At 37.3% G+C, this 19,912-nt stretch overlaps 1 protein-coding gene across 4 annotated transcripts in view; it reads left to right on the top strand.

Moving 5' to 3' along the window:
• The window catches only part of LOC121317289 (spectrin beta chain, non-erythrocytic 1), a 124,558-nt gene extending 104,646 nt beyond the window's left edge, over positions 1-19,912 (top strand). For 2 of the 4 annotated variants that reach the window (XM_041253062.1, XM_041253063.1), the window contains 15 exons: positions 1-55; positions 402-532; positions 905-1,109; positions 1,320-1,694; positions 3,406-3,650; positions 3,757-3,804; positions 4,825-4,963; positions 9,609-9,693; positions 9,838-10,034; positions 10,707-10,819; positions 11,409-11,469; positions 15,542-15,768; positions 16,719-16,892; positions 17,280-17,322; positions 18,608-19,912. The exon at positions 1-55 is cut by the window's left edge and continues 224 nt beyond it. In XM_041253062.1, the coding sequence (XP_041108996.1) occupies positions 1-55; positions 402-532; positions 905-1,109; positions 1,320-1,694; positions 3,406-3,650; positions 3,757-3,804; positions 4,825-4,963; positions 9,609-9,693; positions 9,838-10,034; positions 10,707-10,819; positions 11,409-11,469; positions 15,542-15,768; positions 16,719-16,892; positions 17,280-17,322; positions 18,608-18,823 (2,314 nt within the window). In that variant the 3' untranslated portion in view covers positions 18,824-19,912. The remainder of the gene's footprint in view (positions 56-401; positions 533-904; positions 1,110-1,319; positions 1,695-3,405; positions 3,651-3,756; positions 3,805-4,824; positions 4,964-9,608; positions 9,694-9,837; positions 10,035-10,706; positions 10,820-11,408; positions 11,470-15,541; positions 15,769-16,718; positions 16,893-17,279; positions 17,323-18,607) is intronic. The other 2 variants (XM_041253064.1, XM_041253065.1) reach the window with 1 other exon arrangement.

The following is a 19,912-nucleotide window of genomic DNA, read 5'->3' as shown; positions in this document are numbered from 1 at the left end:
CGAGGCCTGGATGAGTGAACAGGAGCTGTACATGATGTCAGAAGAGAAGGCCAAGGTTGGTACTGTTTTTATAGCATGTCTTTCTTTTGCAATCACTGTTTCTATGGAAACAGCTGCTGACAGTAGTATCTGTTAAGCAGACATGTCTGTTAAGCTTTAAAAGTCATTTGGATGACATCTGGTGTTTGGTATATTGTAATAATGTGAAAGATTAAAATTAGATATTTTACTCAAGGTGATGCTGACAGTCCTGCCTATACCTAGTTTTACCAGAGGCAATTAAGATGCAAGGAGGGCAACTGTAACGGTAAATTTATTAGGCGAGCTGGGGCTGGAAACCAGGATCTTCTAGCTGTTTGCTTTTACCACGCTGTTAATAAACTCTTTATTGCTGTGTTTAGGATGAGCAGAGCGCAGTTGCAATGCTGAAGAAGCACCAGATTTTGGAGCAGGCTGTAGAAGATTATGCTGAGACAGTGCACCAGCTCTCCAAGACCAGCCGTGCATTAGTAGCAGCTGGACATCCTGAGAGGTCTGTTCCACAATCACAACTCTTGAGTTTGTCTCCTTGTTTTTCTTTGCAGTACCTTGAAGCAATAAACGCTAACTGCATAGGAGCATTTGTTACAACGTGCCACTAACAATAGAGGAAATGGCTCAAATACCGAGCAGTAGATGGGCAAATTTGATATGTTTTTGTAGGAGAGAAGCCAAGAAAAACTGCAGCGCTTTCAAACAAATGTCTTTGCTGGTTAAGTCATTGTATTTTATGTTTTCTCATATGGTCTCCATATTTCCCTTGTGGTCTCTCAAGCTGAATTACATATTGTTATTTCTGTTACATGTGGTGGAAAGCTCAGTCTGGTAGCCTTTTAATATTCCGGTTTGATTTATGCCCTTGCAGTGAACGTATCGGCATGCGACAATCTCAAGTGGACAAACTCTATGCCGGCTTGAAGGACCTGTCTGAGGAGAGGCGGGGGAAGCTTGATGAGAGGAATCGGCTCTTCCAGCTGAACCGAGAGGTAGATGACCTGGAACAGTGGATCGCAGAGAGGGAAGTGGTTGCCGGGTCACACGAGCTGGGACAAGACTACGAACACGTCACTGTACGTCTTCATTATTGTTTAATTACATTGATTTCTTGAAAGGTTTATTGGATTGATTTTAAAATTTGTATACAGCTTTGGGGTTTGGGGAACGAGACATGCACAGATTGTTAAAACAAAGCATTCTCAAAAAACACAGAAAACATAAATCCAGAGAAATTAGTATATACTTGATTTATGTGTGTGAACGGTTCTTTTGTCCAATCTCAGATGCTGCAGGAACGTTTCCGCGAGTTTGCCCGTGACACCGGCAGCATTGGGCAGGAGCGAGTGGATGCCGTCAACCACATGGCGGATGAGCTGATCAATTCTGGACATTCAGACGCTGCCACGATCGCAGAGTGGAAGGACGGTCTCAATGAGGCCTGGGCAGACCTGTTGGAGCTCATTGACACCAGAACACAGATCCTGGCCGCCTCTTACGAACTGCACAAATTTTACCACGATGCCAAGGAGATCCTTGGGCGCATCCACGACAAACACAAGAAGTTGCCCGAGGAGCTGGGCCGAGACCAGAACACCGTGGAAGCACTCCAGCGAATGCACACAACATTCGAGCACGACATCCAGGCCTTGGGCTCACAGGTATTTCTACTGCACTCCTGTCTTACAAATTCTTCATTTATAAGTGGTTAGGACTTAAGAATCATCTGTTGAGAAATAGGAAATGGCTTTTTTATCTGAAAATGGTGTGCTGGAAGATAGTAAAGGGAATGTAAAGTTGATTGTCGGTTTGCTTTTTCGTTTACAGACATTTCAGATTGATCTACTTTCTATTCAGTTAACTGAAACCTATGAAAAATCAATCGCAAGTCTTACATCTATTCGTCTCTCCTTGCACACTATCTGTACATGAAAAAGCAATCTGTAGCAACCATTTTAATGAAAATTAAAATGCAAATCTGAACTCAATTAGTCTTTCCTTGTACACTGAAGTGTCTGTAAACGAAAATGCAATCGGCAAAGGCAACCAACTGTACGTTCCTAGATAGTAAGTGATCACAAGGGATCCTAGTTTTCTGCAGTAAAAAATAAATAAATAAATAAAAAGTTATTTGCAATTAAAAGCCTACAATTTTACTTCTAAAAATTAAAAATACTAACATTATTCATATTAGTTTATCTCTGAGTCTGTCATCTGGATGGGTATTGCCAACCTTCTTGACCCAATCTTTGGGGTGATTTTTTTTTTTTATCATTTTCGGCATCTTTAACAGCTTGTTCAGTAGTGACAATGCACTGGGTACTGAAGTAAGCTGCAGCTACGTTTCAGTATGAATGTGACACTAACAGTGTGCCTCGTTCAACCTTGACCTCTGTGCATCGGAAGCAGTTAAGTAAATTTAAAGCACAATTGCCTTTGTGATAAGTGTGTTGATTTGGTTATCAAACAAAAAAAAAAAGCCTTGCATGTTTTTTGCCCCACACAAAACATTCTCCAACAACATAGAAAATCTGTTTTTCCGTGTTATTACGCAGCAAATAGATTTCTGTGATCCCTGGTGATGACTGAAGTCTGTTGTATTTAAAAATTATTTGGATGGCTTTGGTAGATTCCACTGTTTAAAGCTTAATTAGGTGGGACTAGTGAGAGGCTGTTTGATTTGCCTTATGACTGAAGTAGTTTCATTGAAGTATTACAGTGTTAGCTTTGTCTACGTATTTGCAACTTAATGGACTTTGTGTAAATGTCAGAAACGGAATCAGAAGGTCACACTGAGCTAGAAACTATTTCACTGCTCTCTATAAAAATTCAAATTAATTCAGATTAATAATGCATATATTGTGCACTACAGCCTGTTTAAGTCCTGCACCGGCCTTGTGCAAAAATGGGCTATTCGCGTGATAGACCTCCAATGGAGGAAGGGTTCTACTCCAGGTACTTCCTTGTGCCCAAGCTGGATGGCCTCAGACCGATCCTCATACATGAAATGTAACCATTAACCGTCAAGATCGCTGCATCCTTGATTGCAGCAGGCTTGAAGGAAAATGACGTTGAGGTCTGTGAGCTGTCATTTTATGCCCTCGGTGTGGGCCATGTCTGTCGCAGGCTGTGCAAGCAGCTTTGATATATTTTAGGATATAATCACTCATTCGGTAATGGTTACTTTTCAGTGTTATGATAATAACCTATTTTTTATTTTTTTGTGGGGTTGTGTAAAAGTACAGATTCATCAAACAACTTTTTCCTAAATATACAATACCAGAGTTTACTGGGAGTTTAAACTACAAAAAAAACACGAGCCTAGTTTTAAATAGTTTGTTTACATGTTTGTTGTCTCTGTTGTTTTGCCAGGTGAGACAGTTGCAAGAGGATGCTGCCCGTCTGCAGTCTGCCTATGCAGGAGACAAGGCTGATGATATCCAGAAGAGAGAGAATGAAGTGCTGGAAGCCTGGAAGATGCTGCTGGATTCCTGCGAGGACCGTCGGGTCCGACTGTTTGACACTGGTGACAAGTTCCGCTTCTTCAGCATGGTGCGAGACCTCATGCTCTGGATGGAGGACGTCATCCGTCTGATTGAGTCCCAGGAAAAACCCAGGTATGCAAGGATAAAGGGTTATGTCATGGTATGTAATATATGTGCTAACATTATAATCAGAACTGTAGTAGCCATATTATTAATATGGTAAATCCTTTTATACAAGATCCAGACTTGCCCTCTGCATCGGAACACAGAAACTTGCTGAATGCTGGTAGGAGAATCTCACTTTTTCAAATTTACATCAACATGGTTTATTATCTTCATATCATCATGATAGAATAATCTTGTATAAAGAGTCCTTGGCACAACTCTTTACAGATAGATGATTATACACCATATACAAGATTTAAAAAAATAAAATAAAAGTATAAACCAGCTATATTCCGCATTCATCCCATAATCTACAAAATCCACTTTAAGAAGGGGAAAAAAACAACATTATTTCTAGCCACAGCCATTCATAAACTTGTTTGTATGATGTAAATACTGACAGCATATAAGTCTGTTTCAATATACTGAATGCCCTGGTGTATGCCTATTTAAAAGGCATTATGTATGTGTGGGTCTATCTCTTGCCTAGTTGTCATCCATGCAGGCAGTTTTTCTGTAGTGGTCCTCTACTGCACAGGTGATGGATTGCTATGGGATATCTAATGTGCAAAGACAGTCTGGAAACCCCTGCCAATAGGGTTTAAAGGACTGTTTAGTGCACTGAAAGCCTCTCTCAACTATGTCTATAAAGGGCACACATTCAGGCCGCTTAGACTTGACCAAGCGCCTACAGTCATTCACTGTGTTTCACTTTTTGTCTTGATACTGCCAATAGATACTACTATACTGCTGAAATACCTTAATTTACTCCTGTCTGCATACAGTGTATTTATTAACCTGCTCCTGTCTTTGACCAAGTAAAAATCCTTCTAGGCGTCTGGTTAGAAACATTTACAGCGACTGCATAACTGGGCAAGTATCAAAATCCATTGAACATAGTCAGTTACCTGTGGAGCTTCTATAGGTCACCTGAGCAATAGGGCTGGAAGATGTCAGCAGCACTATGTGAGACTACTGAAACCGGTCAATATAATGTTATGAATTTCATCATTTGCATTGAGAAATAAAAACATATGCACTCAAGCACATTTAATGATTGATTTTGGTTCTATGTGAAGAGGTTTTAGTGAGCCTGCTAATGATTACACGTTCGTTTGATTACTGATGTGTTCCTCTGCAGGGATGTTTCGTCGGTCGAGTTACTGATGAATAACCACCAGGGAATTAAAGCAGAAATTGATGCCCGCAACGATAGTTTTACTACCTGCATTGAGCTCGGCAAGTCCCTCCTGGCACGGAAACACTACGCATCAGAGGAGGTAGTGTATTCATTCTCTTGACAACAGATGTGCTTCAGCTGAAGTATGTATTGAGTTGCAACTAGAGAAAGCAGATATTGTTTGCTCTGGTGACACACAGAGTACTGTAGATCACAATAAAACACAACTTTTAAAAAAAACTTTCCCATGTATCTGTTACAAAGTGCATCACCGTTATCCCCCATCAGCACATATATATATATATATATATATATATATATATATATATATATATATATATATATATATATATATATATATTATATACACACACACACACACACACACACACATACAGTGCCTTGCAAAAGTATTCAGTCCCCTGACCAATTCTCTCATCTTACTGAATTACAAATGGTACATTGAAATTTCGTTCTGTTCGATATTTTATTTTAAAACACTGAAACTCAAAATCAATTATTGTAAGGTGACATTGGTTTTATGTTGGGAAATATTTTTAAGAAAAATAAACTGAAATATCTTGCTTGCAAGTATTCAACCCCCACACATTAATATTTGGTAGAGCCACCTTTTGGGGTAAGTATGTACCAGCTTTGCACACAGTGTTGGAGTGATTTTGGCCCATTCTTCTTGGCAGATTTGCTCCAGGTTGTTCAGGTTGGTTGGACGACGCCTGTGGACTGCAATTTTCAAATAGTGCCACAGATTCTGAATGGGATTTAGATCGGGACTTTGACTGGGCCACTGTGGGACATTCACCTTTTTGTTCTTGAGCCACTCCAGTGTTGCTTTGGCCTTGTGCTTGGGATCATTGTCCTGCTGAAAGGTGAATTTCCTCCCAAGCTTCAGTTTTTTAGCGGACTGAAGCAGATTCTCTTGCAGTATTTTTCTGTATTTTGCTCCATCCATTCTTCCTTCAGTTGTAACAAGATGTCCAGTCCCTGCTGATGAGAAGCATCCCCACAGCATGATGCTGCCACCACCATACTTCACTGTAGGGGATGGTGTGTCTTGAGGCATGGGCGGTGTTAGGTTTGCCCAACCAATAGCGCTTTGAGTTTTGGCCAAAAAGCTCTATCTTGGTCTCATCTGACCACAAAAGCTTCCACAGCACAGGGGTTGAATACTTATGCAAGCAAGATATTTCAGTTTTTTATATATATTTTTTTTAATATTTCCCAACATAAAACCAGTGTCACCTTACAATAATTGATTCTGAGTTTCAGTGTTTAAAAATAAAATATCAAACAGAACGAAATTTCAATGTACTATTTGTAATTCAGTAATATGAGAGAATTGGTCAGGGGGTCTGAATACTTTTGCAAGGCTGTGTGTGTGTGTGTGTGTGTGTGTGTTTTTATATATATATATATATATATATATATGCACACACACACACACACTCACACACACACACACACACACACATACACAGTTCTGGAAAAAATTAAGAGACCACTGCAAAATGATCAGTTTCTCTGGTTTTACTATTTATAGGTATGTGTTTGGGTAAAATGAACATTTGTTTTATTCTATAAACTACTGACAACATTTCTCCCAAATTCCAAATAAAAATATTGTCATTTAGAGCATTTATTTGCAGAAAATGACAACTGGTCAAAATAACAGAAAAGATGCAGTGTTGTTAGACCTCGAATAATGCAAAGGAAATAAGTTCAGATTCATTTTTAAACACAATACTAATGGTTTTAACTTAGGAAGAGTTCAGAAATCAATATTTGGTGGAATAACCCTGATTTTCAAGCACAGCTTTCATGCATCTTGGCATGCTCTCCACCAGTCTTTCACATTGATGTTGGATGACTTTATGCCACTCCTGGTGCAAAAATTCAAGCAGCTGGGCTTGCTTTGATGGCTTGTGACCATCCATCTTCCTCTTGATCATATTCCAGAGGTTTTCAATGGGGTTCAGGTCTGGAGATTGGGCTGGCCATGACAGGGTCTTGATCTGGTGGTCCTCCATCCACACCTTGATTGACCTGGCTGTGTGGCTTGGAACATTGTCCTGCTGGAAAAACATTGTCAGAGCAGAAGGAAACAAGTTTTCTTTCAGGACAACCTTGTACTTGGCTTGATTCATGCGCCCTTCACAAAGACAAATCTGCCCGATTCCAGCCTTGCTGAAGCACCCCCAGATGAGTCCAGTTTTCAGCTTTGCCCAACACCTGGTCGTCTAATGGTTAGACGGAGACCTGGAGAGGCCTACAAGCCACAGTGTCTCGCACTCTGGAATATGATCAAGAGGAAGATGGATGGTCACAAGCCATCAAACAAAGCCCAGCTGCTTGAATTTTTGCACCAGGAGTGGCATAAAGTCATCCAACATCAATGTGAAAGACTGGTGGAGAGCATGCCAAGATGCATGAAAATCAGGGTTATTTCACCAAATATTGATTTCTGAACTCTTCCTAAATTAAAACATTAGTATTGTGTTGTTTAAAAATGAATCTGAACTTATTTTCTTTGCATTATTCGAGGTCTGACAACACTGCATTTTTGTTATTTTGACCAGTTGTCATTTTCTGCAAATAAATGCTCTAAATGACAATATTTTTATTTGGAATTTGGGAGAAATGTTGTCAGTAGTTTATAGAATAAAACAAAAATGTTCATTTTACCCAAACACATACCTATAAATAGTAAAACCAGAGAAACTGATCATTTTGCAGTGGTCTCTTAATTTTTTCCAGAGCTATGTGTGTGTATATATATATATATATATATATATATATATATATATATATATATATATATATATATATATATATATATATATAAACTTCTGTACATTGTTAATATAAAGGGGAGTAGGCGTTTTCGTTTTGAAAACGATTTTATCTAAAAAGAATTAAACAAACTCTTAAAAGATCTTTAAATTTAACGATATATATAGATATATATATATCTATCTATATCTATATATATATACTATCTAGTGTATATCATGGACCTGGGAGATATATTTTTAACATACATACGTTGTTCCGGGCTGTCCCACCAGGCCACTATGTGACTTAATATTCCTACCGAGCCCCGTAACACGGAGGTTGGTGCTCTTCAGACATATAAGCTGCATATGCATGTGGGACTCCGGACTAACGTAAAAATTAGGTCCAGTTTGACCTAAAACCCCTTTTTTTTGATTGTTTTGATTGTTTGTTAGTACAAAGCAGACCGTTTTGTACTAAATCAAAAAAATAAAATACAGGATGTAATTATTCCCCACAGGGGAAAAGGGGGCAGGGTTTATAACTTTGAACTACACACTAACTTCTTGAAACATGCAAAAGTAAGTACATCTGGCCACTGATAAGATCCACCAGGGGGCAGAGTTGAGACAACATTGAGTTAAAAAAAAAAAAAAAAAAAAAAAAAAAATCCCCCTCTGAGTTAGCTTTTTGTTTTGTCCTGAAAGACATTATTTTTTTAATTGCATTTTTTCATTTAATTGTTCTTCATCCAAATCAAATTTTTTGCTGGTAACTGTACCTGTAACTGTAAACCAGGATGGCTACTGGTACTTTAAATTCTGTGAGACAGCGCAGTCATTTAGAATATGTGACAAGAATCCAACTGTCCGTATCCATCCAATATGCGGACAGCTGGAACCTTGCTCGTTCAATCACATTGCTTGTTTCACATTCCATTGCCAGATCCTGGAGCGTATGTGTGTATAATGTAATAGATGGATGGATATTCTAATGTCTTATTCCAGAACGTCATGCCATCATTATTCACATGGTGAATAAGAAAAGGGGGGCTCCGTTAAACCAAAAGATATAGATGATCTGGCTCACCAAATTGTTGCCACGTTGTTTCTTCGTTTCAATATTAAAGTGGGTGGGGCTGATTCACAATGACTTGAAACCTCACTAGGTTTCAGCTGAGTCTGAAATTATATGGAAGTAGAGGAGTTTTTAATCCTGTGGTTTTAAAATGTGCTTTTATTACTAGTTAGTCTAGATCTGTTTGTTTAAAAATAGAATGGTTCCAACATCTTTTTGCCTCTACTTAACACTAGAACCACCACTGGTATACTCATACCTAAAACCACCAACGCCGTATTTAAATTAACAATTAAACATTAAAGGGTTTAACTTCCCACATATAAAGCACTACTTCAAGAAATGAAAAACTGTAATAAAATAATTTCAAAAGAAACTTGTGTGTAAACAGGTGTATGTACATATAAAACTCTAAAAACAAAAGTAGTTTTTAATTTAAAACGAAAATAACATAGAAAACAGCACAGAATCCAGCTTGAGCTGCTGCAGCCTGCTGTTGCTTTACAGTTTTCTGATCAAAATGTTTGTCAAAGTGCTTTGGCTAGCTTCAAGATGAAATGGTTGCCAGGTCCAGTAGAGATAACAGGCTTGTATATAAAAATAGAATATTGTAGGTTATTTTCAAAATAAATACATGTATTGAAAAAGGCAGTCAAAGTGACTGCTGTGGCAGTTCTAGGTAGAGGGGATTATAACTTTTTATTTTTGCGATCCTGCCTTTCAGACGCCATCAGGGTATTTAATACATGTATTTTGGAAAAGTCAAGAACGGACAACCGCGTATCTTTCACACATGCAGAATCATTTAAATTTTAAAAGTGTCAATATCACTGCTGTCACGGTTCTAGTGTTAATGCCCCTGCACTTGCTGCTTACAGATTAAAGAGAAGTTGTTACAGCTGACAGATAAAAGAAAAGACATGATTGACAAGTGGGAAGACAGATGGGAATGGCTAAGACTGAGTAAGTTTTGTATTTAAAAAATAAATAAATTATGAATTGCTCTATCTAAACCAAGAGCAATGTAATTGCTCTGGAATGCATGTCTTGAAATCCATTGTGCAATTGGTGTTGAGCTGTCTCATATAATGGGATTCCTTCTTCTAGTACTGGAGGTGCACCAGTTTTCCCGGGATGCTGGTGTGGCGGAAGCCTGGCTGTTGGGGCAGGAGCCCTACCTCTCCAGCCGAGAGATTGGGTTGAGTGTGGATGAGGTGGAGAAGCTGATTAAGAGACATGAGGCCTTTGAGAAGTCGGCAGCTACTTGGGAAGAAAGATTTTCTGCACTGGAGAGGCTGACAACAGTGAGTGTTTCTCCATTAAGAGCAGGTGGTTTATTTGCTTCGCCAGCAGCCACTGAAGGTGGGAGGTGTTGGTAGCTGATAGAGAGGATGTGGGTAGGAGAGCTGTTTTGTTAAACCATCCTTCAATCAGAAAAGTCTTGAGGATGCTGACGTAGTCTCGTGTCTTGTAAAGCGCTTTGTGATGGTGGCCAACTATGAAAGGTGCTATATAAAAATAAAGATTATTTATTATTATTATCCTACTACACAAGAGGAAATGAATATATATTCAATCCTACCCAGTTTCCATATACACTTCTAGCATGGGATAAAGGGCAATTTGGTAAAAGAGCATACAATATACCATCGATGACCAAGCTAATATATATATATATATATATATATATATATATATATATATATATATATATATATATATATATATATATATATACACACAGCTAGCTGTTGTTTCTGTTTAATTATCACACTCATTTAATTTTCATTTTAACTTTTCTGTTATCTATGAACTGCTTTTATCAACTAGTTAGCAGCCACAGTTTAAAAAAAAAAAAAAAAAAAAAAAAGCTCTTTGCACAGTCAAGTAACTTCAGAAGAATTTTGGTTTCAATGTTGTATGTATCAGAAGAATACTGCAGAACATTTTCTGTAATTGCCTTGCCCATCTTGCAGCTGGAATTACTGGAAGTTCGAAGGCTGCAAGAGGAAGAGGAGAGGAGGAGGAAGCCTCCATCACCAGAGCCCCTCCCCCAGCCTGCAGAGGATTCAGAGTCACCACAACAGTGGTAGGAGTCTGCATCAGTAGAAGTTGAATACACTTAGAATGGGTGTTACCAAAAATAATGCATTCTTTGGACAAGGTCTGTTAGTAATTTGTCTGAAATTAAAAGTCTGTGTTGGCATATTAAGTCGTATTTTATAGCGACAAAATGACTGACATTTTCATTTAATCCTGTCCTTGATATTAGTTTCCAGGAACAAGGTCGAGCCCATGTTTATTGTGTTAATTTCTCTTTTCCATTTTGAATAGTCAAGCAAGGGCGCTGGAACTAGGGGTGATGGGGGTGCGGTAACACCCCCTGGCATTGCATGGCTTCCTTCATATACAGGGGTTACAGTTTTATTCAATGGCTTTCAGCACCCCCACTTTATAAATTGTTCCAGTGCCATTGTGGTCAAGTTTAATTAAGCTATACTATTTTTCCAATTTAACTTTTAACTTTAAAGTAGTATGTAACTTGTACTTCCATTAAAATCTCGTGCATCCATTAAAATGTCCAGTCTCTTGGTTTAGTAATAGCACTTTCTTTATTTTGTTTTTTTGTAAATAGCTTGCGTCTTTTAATTGGAGAATTGTGTTTTGTGTCTTTACAGGGACGGAAAAGGAGAGCAGATCTCTCAGAATGGATTGCCTTTGGACCAGGAGTCTCCACGGGTTAGTTACCGCTCCCAAACCTACCAAAACTACACAAGTTTTCAGAGCAGACGACCTGGCAATGAACGGCCCCGTTCTGGACTGTAAAACCCATCCTTACATTAGAACTTGAACAATTGCAGGATGCTCACTAGCTATCACTTGTCACTCCCATTTCAATTCCCTAGTTTCCTTGCTCCTGCCAGTAGACCCCATGGCTAATTACGGTTTATTTTTCACGTTGCTAGATGTGGCTGTAAGACACTTCTATATACTTTATTTAACAGAATCAACCTTTTTTCCTCTTTATTAACCAGAAAGAGAAACCCTGTCAACTTTGCATTATTTGATCACTGTTCTTGAAGTGTCTGAGTTGTATTTTACTAGGCTTTCTATTATCATTAAAACATTTATTAATAATCTTTTTTATTATAAAATGTAAAATAAAAAAAAAAAAAAAAAAAAAAATTAGTAGTATTATATTAACTATTTAATTTTAAAGTTTCATACTTTTTAATCAAATTTAAAAGTCTTCAGCATATTAAATATAAAATAATATAAATTATAAAACAATAGAAAAAGGATGATTTTAAGTGCCTTATGAGATGAAGGGAAATAAAATAATTGAAGGATAGTTTAATGATTTTATTTGTTTCAAAGAACAAAAAAAAAGTTTTTGAATGTATTTTCTATGTTACAAACTAAATGGCTCTGAACAAATTGATAGGGCTACTTACAGTGCTTTTTTAATACTCATTAGTTGCCCTGGCCTTTGCTTACATGTCAGATAGCTAATATACCTTAAGACTAAAATCCCATTTTCATCTCTAATAATATATCATAGAATATCCCTAGATATATATATATATATATATATATATATATATATATATATATATATATATATATATATATATATATATATATATATAGATATATAGATAGATAGATAGATAGATAGATAGATGAAGTGATGAAGTGGTTAACCGGTAATGTATTTGATTTGGCTCACACTGATCAATCTTTCTGTAGGCTAAGTGAGCCTACAATTAGTTGTGTTTATCTGTGTGGTGATCTGCATATGAACTACTGTATGAGTACAAAGGTTAATATTTGACCAATGCGAGCTTATGTCCTGAATGGTGTAAAGGCTTTACAGCCCGACTTTATTCCTATAAATCATAAAATTCCCGTTATGAACTCAATCTTTTTATTTGTCTCTCTTGCGATACATTTTTCAGTCTTTATTTCCAAAACTTGATTGTCATTTGAATTTATTATAAAAAATTGTGGAATATACATTAATAATGTAGCACTTCAGATAACAAAGATTCATATTGTTGATTTGCACCTACAAAATTTGAGACCTACAAAATATTCTGTCAACAAAAACCTTGTTTTGTTTGTTTTATATATAATTTAGATTTAAAATTCTGATCATTTATTTGCCATATCCCATATTTAGTATCACCTGGAATTCCCACCAGATTTATTTTTAGGTTCAGAATTCTAAAGCTTTTTTTTTCTGTTCAAGTCTTTGTAATTCATGGCATCAGTTCCATTTTATTTTGGCTTCATGTTAATGTTACTTTGTGCACTGCTGTGAATGTTTGTGTTTTGTCACCATATTTTGTTGCATGTAGACATTTGAATCATAAAAAAATAACATTTCACTTTCAACAAAATATGACTAACTTGCACAGAAATAAATTCAAAGAAATCATTTCAGATGTATGTCCCATTTGTTTTGTTGTACTTGTATTGCTTGCATAATATTGTTTGTCTTCTGTGTTTTGTTACAGTGTTAAATCCTATTGTTTTGCATGCTTTCAGCATATTTGTAATTAAAGGAATATTTATGCATATTTTTTTTATGTCCATAACGTTGTTTTGTTTAGTTTTTTTTTTTTTTTTTAACGATACTCTGTTATACCTAACATTTGTTAATTTGTGCAATAATCAAATTTGAGCTGAATTAAAGTGTATTATCAGGCTTTATTTTTATTTATTTATTCCTGAGCCCCAGCTTGCACGTCAAGTACAATATACAATTAAATGTTGGCAAATGCTGGTATCTGCCATTCAGTGCAGGCATTAATGAGTTTAACTGTATAGTTTAATTTAGCCCCACAACTGTGTTTTTGTTTTACACTTTGTTTTTAGCAGTTATACTTTTAAACTAATACTGAATGCCACAACATTAAACACCAGATCTGTCAACTTCAGCAGCTTTTTTAAAGAAAAAAGAAACCTGTTGTAATGGCGCAGCTTGAACTCAGTTATTTAAAATGTAAAAAAAGGAAGCAGTTGGGTCCTTTGCAGTTTCTAGAGCTGAGATTTCAGTTGACAGGTCTGAAGATGTTTTGTTTAACGGACCACAGTTTTAATTAATGCTGCTTTAAAACATTTTTCTACAGCAGCTGCTTTATACTTTTATATAAAAACTAGTCTGCCACTGACCAGAATGTGCTTGTCTATTTAGAACAAGTGTAGTTGGCTAATAATCCAACTAGAGCATTAGCTGCACTAAGCGTTTGTCACTCACTGGGTTAGCTAGCATAACCTTGCTGCTCCCAAAAATTAATTCCTGAAAATGCAATGACGACTGGAAAACGTGGAACCCAAGATTCTCTTTCCTGAGGCCAAAGCCATGAGGATTCCAATTTTAAATGCTTATTGGATGAGTGGCTTCGGAAGACTTCTCCAGCTTGTCCAATCAGAGCTGTGTGAGAATTGGGCTGATCTGTAGGCGCAATCGATCACAGTGCAGCAGCAAGCAACATGATCCACAAAGCAAGCGATGGGTGCGGCCTTGGTTCTATCTTTGTACTGGGGTAATTAGCTGTGTTTTAGACTTGAGTGGGTGTGGTGTCTTTATTAAACATTTTTCTTATTTATTTTAACAGAATTTTATTTCCCAATGGTTTATTAACATTTGCTTTTTAACTTTCTTCTCCCTCTCATCCCTTACCTCCTGTTTTAAATCCAGAACCTAACTGGTGGTGGTATTGATATGTGTGGTGTACTCTTAGTGGGGTTTTTTTGCATGTTCTTTAATGAAGTGTGAGCTTAGAAATTGACCTGTATCACTTTTTTTTTTTGTCCGTGGATAACACCTTGAGCATCCATGTGAATTTACAACAACACTAATGCATTTATATTTTGATTTGCTAACAGTTTCTCTCCTGTATGAAATGTGCACATTTTTTATTTCCTAAAATTGTATTTACTGTATTTTATTTAAAAAAATTTTATGGAAAAAGAAAATGTGTGGATTTTGCACTGGTGCAGAAAGATCTGAAAATCAGACTGTTACTTGCTACTTATTCTTTGAACCACAGAGCTGAGGAACCCTGTGAGTAATAGTGGGATATCCCAGTTCTGCAGTTCAGCCTGAGTGATTTGCTTCTTGTTGGGAAGATGGTGTAATTGTTAAATAAATCACGGATTTAACAATTCGAGGCTGATGTAATGGCAGCATTTTATATTCATATTGTACCTTGTTTTGTTTTTTGCGGGGGAGGGCATCCTCTCAATTTGTTACCAGCCATAGTGCTATGAATTATTATAACATGGCTTGGTTGCAAGTTGCTTTTTGATTGGCTACCTGATGTTCTAAAGGGGTACGTTGACCACAGGGAGCCCAAATACTAGTAGAATTCAAGCACACAATTAAAAATGTTGTCATTGCAACAAGACATCCCTGGAGGTGGATTGAGTGGGATCATGTTTAACGGCAAACCAGCACCTGAAGTACCTTATTGTCTTTGGTCTGCTGCTTAGCAAACCGCTAAAAATGATTCAATATTTGAAGTTTGTTATCAGCAGTAATGTTTATTAAGAGAATAGAAAAGGAGAAGTGTGTTTGTCTATGTGTAAATACAGTTTAGACATATGCACATATCCTTCAGTGTCTCGTTTGAGACATTTGTATTTTTATGTTAATTGTTTTTACATTTTTGGCATATACAAAATGTGAATACACAGCCTCTGATCCAATTGAGCATGATCCTGTGAAATGAAATGGTGTGTGCGTTTGGTGCAGCTCAATCCTCTCCCAGATGCTAACGTTTTGCTTGGTTTTCCACTTTAGGTGACAGATGCTGTTGATGCAGGTGAAATTGTAAATGGAGTAGCGGAGCAAAGGACCAGCTCGAAAGAGCCCAGCCCGACTCCCTCCCCATCATCAGACCGCAAAGCCAGGGGTTCCATTCAGACAGCCACACTGCCTACTAAATCACAAGATATAACTACTCAGATGGAAGGGGTTCTGCATCGCAAGCACGAGTGGGAGGGACACAATAAGAAGGCATCCAGCAGGTAAATATTCACCTGACTTTAATCAGAACTACAGCACTTTGGGGGGTTCCCGGGTGGCACATCCGCTAAAGGCACTCCGCTTTGCCGGTTCAAATCCAAGCTATGCAACTGTCGACCGTGGAGTTCCCAGGGGGCGGCTCACAATTGGCTAAGCTTTGCTCAGGCAGGATAGGGGTTAGGTCGGTTGGGGAGTCCTTAACTCACCGCACACCAGCGACCCCTGTGGCTGGCCGGCCGGCCGCCTGCAAGCCGGCCTATACACAGTTTGGAACTGCATGGTCGTCCTACACTGTAAGTGCTGAATATGGCTGGACGGTGGGCTTGTGGAGCGAAAAAAAAGCAGATGGCTGATGGCACTCGTTTCAGAGAATGCGATTGCGGGTCTTCATCTCTCCTGAATTAGTTCAGGGGTTGCAGCGGTGAGCCAGGTTGAATAATACTTGGATGTTCCAAAATTGGGAGAAAAATATAAAAATGAATACAAATAATTGTTAAAAAAATAAAACTACAGCACTATTAACTCTGAACTCTGTTTTAATTGCTTTATATGATGGTAGAAATGTGTGTGAGAATACAAACTATATGAACATGGGTATGATGCCAGTGATGTAAACAGCAGAACTGTATAGGTTCACCACCATATGGATTACTTGAATAGAGCAGCCCATGTCTTAGAGCCACAGTAGCTGTCTGATTTATAATTGCTTTCTTTATCTGTTCCTTATAGTTGTTCTGTTCTAATTTGGTCAGTAATATAGTAGGGGAAATGCTAATTTACCACAGCTGCAAAGTAACGTATCACAGAGAAAACGAAGTACAGGAGGTACTTAAATACGAATTTAATTTCATACCTATTTGCAAAAATGAAAAATAAGGTGCATCAAAACTGATCAAAAAAATAATTCCTTAAATATTCTTGAAAAAAAAGCTGATTTTCATTTAATTTATAGATCCTGGCACAATGTTTATTGTGTGATAAACAACCAGGAAATGGGCTTCTATAAAGATTCGAAGAACGCCAGTCAAGGCATCCCATACCACAGCGAGATTCCAGTCAGCTTGAAAGAGGCCATCTGTGAGGTGGCCATAGACTACAAGAAGAAGAAACATGTCTTCAAGTTACGGTAAGTCTCTTTAGAAATACAAATAATTTTGTATTCTAACTTTTAAACCTTCCCTTCTGAATTGCTTTATTTGAAATACACGTTTTACAGAAAAAGAAAACAAATGAAAGCAGTATAAAGTAAAACATTTAATTACTGTACTTTCTGTACAATAACTGGTCAGTGGCAGTCTGAATGCAAGTTGTCGGAGGGAAAAATGGGTTGTGTTTCACAGGAATGTGTCACAGTTCTAAAGACAACTGTTAACATGTGCATGGTGTTTTTTTGTGCTTTATGCAATTTGAATTCAATTGCTAGTCGTTATCCAGGTGCAGGCATTATTGATCTGTAGTTCTCAATTATAATTCAGATCTTAAAATGTTTTATTATTATTTATATTTTTTTCAGAATAACGGATGGCAATGAGTACCTCTTCCAAGCCAAAGATGATGTAAGTTTTCATTATTGCATAAGAAATGATTAAGTGAGGGGCCCCGAGTGGCTCATCCAGTTAAAGCGCTGCCGCTAGGAATGTAGGATGAGTCGCAGAGCTTGGACGTCTGGGGACTCCGAAGGGGGCGTCACATTGGCTGTGACGCTCCCTGTAGGAAACTGGCAGGGACTCATTCTCAACGTGCAACAGCGACCCCTACTGGCCACCGAACACATTTGGAGTGGATAAAAAGCAGAGCTGATTTCTGTTCTCTGGGATCGATAGCCTAACAACCTCTGCTCTGGATTGTTCGGCGTAAAAGCGATTCTGGCTTTAGGCTTGTGAGATCGGGGAACGCTCAGAACATCTGTGCTGCAGTGAGGAGAAAAAACATAATTGGACTTTCCAACTGGGGGGGGGGGGTAGGTAATTGGTCACTCTAAATTAAAAGAAAAAAATTAATTGTAATGCGTGTCATAATATTTTATGTACTTGGTGAGGAATGAAACTGCAGAGTATGAAATATTTAGAAGTATAAATACCTGGCAGAATCTTCCCAATTTACTGTATTAAATCACTGATAGTATGTCAGTTGTCATAATAACATAATAGTAAGCAACATTTTCCTCTGTTGCTTAAACTGTTTATTTTAGTTTCTCTGGTCTGCAGAGGCTACTGCACTGAAAGTATTGTGGTGTTCTGCACTCCGCTGGTGAATGCATGTTCTTTCAAAATGTGACACACATTTTACGGTTTTGAAGCATAAAAAAGAAAAAAGCAAATCCAATTAACAATTAATTGAATCTCATTATTGAACAAGTATCAAATAGGAAGAACTGTTTTAAGTGGCATAAAAACCACTCGCTGTCGAATTGGTAAGAAAATAAAAATCCACAGTTTCTCGGGTCTAACGGCACTTAAATTAATTGTTTTTACTGATTTCAACTTATTATTGTTTCTCCCTTACATAATTGATGCAGGGAAGTGTTTCAATATATTTTGTAAATCTTGTTTTCCAAAGGTGCCTTCTGGGAATAAAACCAGAATTGTAGGTTACATCGTGCAGTGAAAAGATTGACTTGGTTTAAACCGTACAAATAAATTAATTATATTACTGCTAGTTCAGTAAAATACATCACTAAATAAATTAATTGAGCTGCAGCCCACAGTAGCTTTTACAGTTTAAGTGCATTTGCAAGTGCATTACAGTTGGAGGCAACTCCATACCCAACAGCAGTATGACAACATCAGAATTTTTTCCAACCCACACACTCTAAATGATTTCTAAATGTTCTTTTAACAGGAGGAAATGAACACCTGGATTCAGACCATCTCATTAGCAAACACCTCGGATAAGTCAGAGGTGTCCCCGAGCAGTCAGAGCACTCCGGTCTCTAGCCGCGCACAGACCCTGCCGACCAGCGTCACCGTGATGAACGACTCAAGCCCTGGCAAAAGGGAGAAGGACAAAGAGAAGGACAAGGAGAAGAGATTCAGCCTGTTCAGCAAGAAAAAATAACATGGCGATAATACACTGCACTCCCATTTACAGTGAAATTCCAGCATGCAAGCTCAGAACCAGTATGTCACACTCTGTGCCTAATGTTCCTCAACATTGATTGTAGATGTAATTTTAGGGAGAGTTTTTAAAGAAAAAAGGAAACAATTTTAAGACATAAGGTGTGAGGTACGTTGGGCAGCTTTCATTTTAATTTTTTTTTTTTAATTGTCTGTAGTTTAGGGTCTAAATATTTTAACATTTCCTCAATTTTGTGAGTCTTGGGAACCACCTACATCCTTTAGCTGTTGGTATGCAAGGCAGCGGTCCTTTAAAAAACTTTCTTTCATTCTGCACATATGATTCCAACTGGAAAATTCCAAAAACATTTGTCAAATTCCATTTGTTAAGTTTACTATACTGAGTCCTGAAAAAAAAATACTTCCATCCATTATAGACTTTAAGGTATATCATCTTTGCTAATTATACCTAATATAAACATGCATTAATTTGGATACAAAACCATTATAACCTAGCATCATCTATTAACCACACATGCTGGGGCTGTATGCAGCAAGTGTGACAAAAAAAGAATGATGGTTATATAAGGATTAGTATACTGAAACTATTTTAAAACTGTAATTTTAAACATATTCCTCTTTTTTGTGTTTTTTTATTTGTTCTTTAGTTGCATTATACTGTATGTTTTAAATAATTCTAATACAAAGTATAAAAAACTACATGTATAATAAACACTTTAAAGCGTTGATGTTAAGTGGAAAAGCATTTACTGGAAAAAAAAGTAATGTTACTGAAACGGTTGCTTGCTTGTTGGCTATAGCACTGCGTGTTATAATTTTTGCTACATTATCTTGCCATTTGATACATAGTGTTCATTTATCTGTCACTGTAACTATTGTAATGAAATTGTTCATCTTATTGCACAATCAAAAATGACATAATAGGAGTAAAATTCTCGCGATCACTGGGCCTGTAGTCGATTAGCACAAGGACCTGGCTTTCAGATGTATTCAACTGCACCTGTAGACTTACCCTCTCTGTGAAATATGTGCAACGTCATTAAAATGCTTTTAAAACGTGTTGTGTTTT

The sequence above is a fragment of the Polyodon spathula genome, chromosome 6, assembly GCF_017654505.1.
Source record: "Polyodon spathula isolate WHYD16114869_AA chromosome 6, ASM1765450v1, whole genome shotgun sequence".
NCBI classification, from domain to species: Eukaryota; Metazoa; Chordata; class Actinopteri; order Acipenseriformes; family Polyodontidae; genus Polyodon; species Polyodon spathula.
Note: the sequence above shows the minus strand (reverse complement) of the source record. Positions and strands in the feature narration are given on the sequence as shown.